The following is a 6,705-nucleotide window of genomic DNA, read 5'->3' as shown; positions in this document are numbered from 1 at the left end:
ATATGTATTAAATTTTAATTATTAAAAAATATCTTTAAAAAAAAGACGTTTTAAACGTTTTTATCTGAGCAGCTCCCAAAATGTTTAATTATAACCCCAAGGTAGCGTTTGGTAATTAAGGAGTACTGAGATTGAGACTAGAGGACTGGAATTTAGTATTGTGTTTGGTGACTAGAGATTAAAACTAAAATTTTAGGCTCCATCTTCAAATTTTCAATCTCTTCAATACCTCGAGAAAGTAGGGACATAGAAGACTGAAATTTTTGGAGATAGAGATTGAAACTTTAATATCATTTTATTCTTGAAATACTTTTTTCAAAATTTTATATTTCAAGTCTACCCTTCGTCCCAACTCCACTCCACCTCTTACCCTACCACCATACTTCTGCCATCACTAAAGCATAACCATCAATAATAATATCAAAAACAACAACAATCTCATCAACATATATTAAAATTAGATTCATCAATATATATCAAAATCAGATTCATCAACTCATAACAAGAGAAATTTTAAATTAGAATTAAAAAGAGAAGAATAGTGGGAGAGATTAAGGTAGCGCGAAATTGGAACTGAGACTACGTGACGAGCACGGTAGAAAACAGAGGCAACACGACGCGGCGCGCGAGAGAGAGAAAGGGAGGGAAAAGGGGTTAGGTTTTATTAGTAAGGGTATTTTGGTAATCTCACTTATTTAAGTCTTTTTTATATTTTAAATCAAACAAGATACTGAAACATAATTCAATCATATACATTTTATACCAACACACAATACAAAAACTTAATTTAGTCTGTCTTTCACTTTTAATTTCTCTTCTAAATGCTACCCAAAAAAATGAAATAAAAAGGAAAGAAAAACGAGTTAATACTTAATTTGGTCCTTGAACTTGCATGTGAATCTTAATTTAGTTCCTGAAATTTTAATTTCCTCTATTTAGTCTCTAAATTTTATAAACATGCCTCACATTAGTCTCTGGGATGGTTTTTAGTTCAAAAACGTTAAATAGAGCGTTGAAATAGATAATCAAATGCCATACTGAAACTTGTAAAATGATGTAGTTTTAGTTTTTACATTCAAATAACTCAAAAATGATGTCGCATCACTTGTTTTGGTAAGTAAAGTTTCAATAAACACCACTTATGATATTGTTTTTGGGTTATTTGAATGTCAAAATCAAAATGACATTATTTTACAGAGTCTAGCGTAGCGTTCGCCTATCCATGATAGCATTCTATTAACGTCTATACATTGAAAATTATTTCAAGAACTAACATGAGTCATGTTCGCAAAGTTTGGGGACTAAATAAAGGCAATTGAAACTTTAGGGACTAAATTGAGACTCATATACAAATTTAGGGACCAAATTGAGTATTATCTCAAAGAAAAACACAATTAAACCAATTTCCTATTTTAAAATAGCTTAGTTGAAATCCCTTTAATTATAAATTAATTTATTCAACCAATTTGGGTTGGTCGAGTGGTTAACTCACTCATTCGCTTAAGCAAGTGTCGAGGGTCTGAATCCCGCCTTGTGCATGCAGCAACCCATTGGCAGCGGCAGACTCTTAAATGGAGTCACATTCGCAACGAATTAGTCCTTATCCTGTCGAACTAGAAAATATCGTGGACAACCAAAAAAAATAAATTAATTTGTTCATTCAACATTTTTCTTTTATATTTACACAATTTTCATAACATTTTTGTTTTATATTTACACAATGTCATTGCCTAGCTGTAATTAGCTTCATCTTATTAATTGGTATTTCATAAAGATGTCTAGAATAAGCATTATTCATGGCAACTATGTATAATTTAATGTACCTTAATAATTTGTTACACATACACACAAGAACTACACATAGATAACAAGCATATCTTTTATTAAAAGGTGCAATATTATTATTATTCATCATAGTAACAAGGGAGCAAACTGATGACACATACATATCCAAGCACAATGTTGAGGTGGAATCTAACATGCACATGACAATACCACAAAGATATGCATAAAACAAACTTGCATCTCTGTTATTACAAGAGTAACAATCTGCAAAGGAAAACGCAGGCACTCAATTTAGATAGAGATACTGTTGGGAATTCCTCTGAAAGTAAGGCCTTCATCACTGGTAGGAAGGAGAAGACTGTAAGGCATATGAGCAGGTCCAATTCTGTTTCTAAAGCTTGGTTCTTTGTTCCTCTGCTCGATCTTCGCCTCGATCTCTGCCAACTTGTTTCCAAATTTCTTGAAGGCTTGTATCGCCTTCGAATCCGATGTCCAGTTTGGATTGTCTCTCTGCCCAAGATACACCTCATCAGAAGCATGCCTTGACAATATCTCAATAACCGAAATGTCCACTAGGGCCTCATATTTCCCTGTAATTGTTCTCAAGTAAGCTTTCTGAGGGTTTGTAACCAATTCTTGATACTCCTCGCTTTCGAGTTCCGGTAAGAATTTTCTGCTAATTGTTGGCCGGTTCAGGATGAAGCCGCCATAAGGATATTGGCCGAAGTTAACAGCTGCATGAAGGGCCGAACCGATCCATATAATAATGCTGCATGACTGAACCAGGTCTTCAAGAGTTTGCAGTTTTGGCCACCATGGCTTGTCTTTCAGGTCTTCATGACCCCTCTCTACAGCTTCCTTCCACCATTTTTGGAGTTCAGTGTCTTTTGTGACTTCATTATCTGAAGCGTAGTACAAGGAGACATAGTCTTGGACCCATGTCTTGATAGCATCCCATATCTCCAGTCCATCCACTGCATAAGGGTAGTCCTCGATCACGAGGCGAACGCCATGGGGGGCCGATGGATCCTCAACTGCCAATCCCCTGAATCAAGATAAACAATACAATAATGACTTGTCATCATCAATGAAATAATTAATCTTATGTTAAACAGTTTGGTCAAATACGTCAAACCATCTAGCAGTTCTTAACTATTATCTTCACATGAAGATATTTTCTTGTGAGTAGTCGGTATCTTTCACTAACTGTCTAATAACATAATTACAATGTATATAAAGATTATGATTACCTCTTAATAAGATCAGCCGGCAAAGCTTGGTCAGGGAAAACCCAATTCTTGTAAACTTTAGAAGACATCTCCACAGAAAATCCTCCAGGCAAGAATGATTGCTCAATGATACCACCTGCATTAATCAGAGATTGTCTTGCAAGTCCATTGATATTCATGGTGTCGCGGTAGTGAGGTTCTAGAAGCTTGTGAATTGGATGGAGCACACTAAGATGCCTGTATGTTGCAATGATAAATGGCTCCATTGCAGCATGAGTATTCAACCTTTAATTCGTTACATGAAAAGAAAAAGAAATTAGGAATGATTACTCAAATAAGAATATAAATTAGTGAAATTTGAAAAAAGAAACAGAGAGTTATACCAGTGGCTCATGAGTTGATGATAACATGAATCATTGACGACGACATAAGCCTTGGCAAGAAGCCAAATAGTACCTTCAGCACCTTCTTTAGCAGGCAAGACAACTCTGCTAACAGCACCAAATGTGTCGCCACCAGGGTGTGGCACACTTAATTCAATGGCCAATGGTGTCAATGTTCCATCATTTTTCAAGAACAGGATTGTCCTTGTTGCGTAAGCCTTTGAAGTCTTAAGCCCGTTTATCTTCCTCAAGTATGGCATGAATGCATCATGGTAATCTAAGATGAATAATTTGTTCCCTTCAATCGCCTGTTACATTACATTGCATGTATCAATATTTTGTTTTCTTAATTGAGTGAAAAAAAGAAGCTATTTATATATGGATTTGTTATGAAATATATGTCATTAATTAATTAATTACCTCATCAACAGTAAGTCCTTCTAGGTTAGTCTCAAGGCTTTCTTTTGTAATTGTACTCGTCTGATCACCATAAATTGAGGGATCCAGTGTGCTTTGTGGTGGAAACACCTAATATTATAAGAAAATAAAATATTAGAAACAATTGCCTCCACTTTAGATAAAGAAAAATTTTACTTATTGTAGATTAACAATCAATCATTAAGTATTTGTGTATTAATATTATCTTATTTAATTTATTTTTAATATATATTTTTATATTTTAATATGTATTATATACAAGTGACTAATTAAATAGATGGTGTTTTTTATTGATATAGTATGAATCTTATATAAGACATGGTTGAATATGAGAAACAATTTATTCTTTTAAAGAGTACTTACCTCAAGGCGTTTAATAACATTGGGATTTACTCCAGCAATCACCTCTCTGGCAAATTCTTCGTCAGTCATCCATGCAGACTTACTAACTGTTCACGATAACACAAAAACTAAATTATTTTCTGTTTACATTGAATTAAATAAATGGAAATGGGCAAAGCATAATTAATAATGGACCTTGGATGACATGAGGTGGAGGGAACTTGAGAGCTTGTTCACCATCTGTACGGAAGATTTCCTTAAGAACTGGCAAGGGGCTGATATCGCTGATGATATCAGTAGGGAGGTAAATTCCACCCTCAAAGAATGCACGAGCATCGTCGAAGCTATCAAACTCGCTGTTCAAACCAAACACTGATTGGAGCCTTGGCAAAACATTTTGAGCCAAAGATTTGATTCCGTATGTAAGGAAATCCGAGGACTTCAAGTGACCAAAGATTTCATCTCTTGGAACATAAGTACTTGAGCTTGGTGCCTCACTGTTGGGATCTGTTCAAAATTTTACTTTTCATGATTACGTTGGAGTTTCAAGGGGACAAGAAGAACACTAGAGTAAGTTGTTTTAGAGTAAGTTGTTTTCACGTGAAGTTGATAATTAACTGGTGTTAGATAACAATTATTTAATAAATTTCAACTAACAACTTCACATAAAAATAACTACGTAAATTTATATTATAATAATTTATCCTGTTAATAATAAAAAATACTATATGGTTACCAAAAATTAGCCACTAATATGAAACTGCGTCAACATCATTTAAACAAATTAAAAAATTGCTAACCCTTTTTAGTCTTGCGTCTGCCAGTTCTACCCCTGCGAGGGTAAGGATATTCGGAAGATCCTCCAAGAATGGGGCGAGCAAGGCTGTTATCCACATCAGGGTTACCCAAATCATTGTAGACATCATAATCATAGATTCTATCTGCTTCCTTGCGTTCCCCTGTTCCATCTCCTCTTAAATTTTCCAGTTCTTCATTTCTGTACTTCACTAGTGCACCCGGGGTTGCACTTGGAAGATAAACCTGAGATGTAGTATATTCAATTATGTTATTTTTTTCATATACATACACAACCTTTAGCAACGGTTAATTTCCGTCACCTAAAATACCGTTACCTTAACTTCAAAGTGTTGTTAATTTTTTGGTTTTTTTATTTGAAAAAAAAATTATTTATTTTGTTTTTTTATTTAAAATATAATATATTTATGTATTTATCTTTTACTAGAATATTTTGTTGGTACAATTGAATGTCTTAGAACTCAATCCTACTAAGAGAAAATCTAATATAATCTTATATAATAATTAATATTTAAATTAATTCTTACATTAATGTTTATTATAGTTGTTCAAACTTAATCCAAAGCATAAACTAGGCCCAAAAGCAGGAAAAGCCCAAAATGCAGCTGCCCATAATCGATCTCTTCATAGGCCAGATTGAAGCGCTGCATGGTAACTCCTTCACTCCCAAAGAAGTTATAACTAACCCCTAATATCTCTCACCTATTTCTAGAAGAGAGATCTCAACAACTTTAAGATAAAGGGACAGTTATTCACCACCAGAAGTAGAACTACTTCAACGGTGGTTATTGGTTCATCACCTATAAATACACTAACACCCTCAGGTATATTTAAGTTCCAATACACTTAAAACCTGCTAAGACCCTTGTTGACCTAGGTATTAGAGTGTTTTGCAGGTACCACCCCCATCTCCTCACGAACAACTTGGACGACGGCCATACAACTCAGGCCAAGTCAAAAACCACCTCGCTAAGAGTTTGGACCTCACGTTCAAGTCCAAATACAATCCAATTTCAAGTAATCCTCGGAACAACAATATTTTTAAATTTTAAAAACTATTTTACCAAACATACTTGTTATTGTTTGTATTTATTAAAAATTGTTTTTAATTTAATTTACTAAATATAGATGTTATAATTTTAAAAATTAACTCTTATAAATTATTCTTAAATAAAAACTTTACCAAACTAAACCTTAAGTTTAGTACTTGTAAAAAGACTCTACTTACATCATTAGCAAAGAAGATGCGGTCCTTTTTGTAATTTTTGAAGTTGTAGACCCATGAGTTGCAAACAAAGTTAACGGTTCCATGGTTTGGGATGTCTTCAAGAGTCACACTAACAAGGAAGAACTCAACTTGCATATAGTTCTTGATGTAGAATGCAGCCGGAATCCCGAAATCAGCATCATATTCAAAATGGATGTCGAATGCATCTTGTTTGGCACCCAAATTTGGCAACGTTGGAAGATGTTTCTCCAAATAGGTTTCCTTTCCAACTTTCCCATTTCCTTGCCCTGCAAAAATTTACAGATATATATATAAATGTTAAAAACCATTTTCTATTTCATTGGTCATCCAACTACCTTTTAGAAAAAAATTTATAAATATATTTGTACATTTTTTTGGTGAATTAAACAAAACAAATTTTGTCTGCTCAACTCACATACTTCTTTCTATAATCTGTAGTTAAAATTGAACCCATTAGGCAGCA

At 33.9% G+C, this 6,705-nt stretch overlaps 1 protein-coding gene across 1 annotated transcript in view; it reads right to left on the bottom strand.

Annotated features, from left to right (window-relative positions):
* The window catches only part of LOC107617419 (linoleate 9S-lipoxygenase 1), a 7,680-nt gene continuing 2,830 nt past the window's right edge, over positions 1,856–6,705 (bottom strand). The window contains exons 2-9 of the mRNA XM_016319177.2: positions 6,222–6,508; positions 4,978–5,218; positions 4,373–4,684; positions 4,199–4,284; positions 3,818–3,925; positions 3,398–3,705; positions 3,036–3,299; positions 1,856–2,830 (exon numbers count right to left, since the gene is read on the bottom strand). Of these exons, the coding sequence (XP_016174663.1) occupies positions 2,077–2,830; positions 3,036–3,299; positions 3,398–3,705; positions 3,818–3,925; positions 4,199–4,284; positions 4,373–4,684; positions 4,978–5,218; positions 6,222–6,508 (2,360 nt within the window). The 3' untranslated portion in view covers positions 1,856–2,076. The remainder of the gene's footprint in view (positions 2,831–3,035; positions 3,300–3,397; positions 3,706–3,817; positions 3,926–4,198; positions 4,285–4,372; positions 4,685–4,977; positions 5,219–6,221; positions 6,509–6,705) is intronic.

This window comes from Arachis ipaensis, chromosome B09, assembly GCF_000816755.2.
Source record: "Arachis ipaensis cultivar K30076 chromosome B09, Araip1.1, whole genome shotgun sequence".
Lineage (NCBI taxonomy): Eukaryota > Viridiplantae > Streptophyta > Magnoliopsida > Fabales > Fabaceae > Arachis > Arachis ipaensis.
This window is presented reverse-complemented; position numbering and strand designations above follow the sequence as displayed.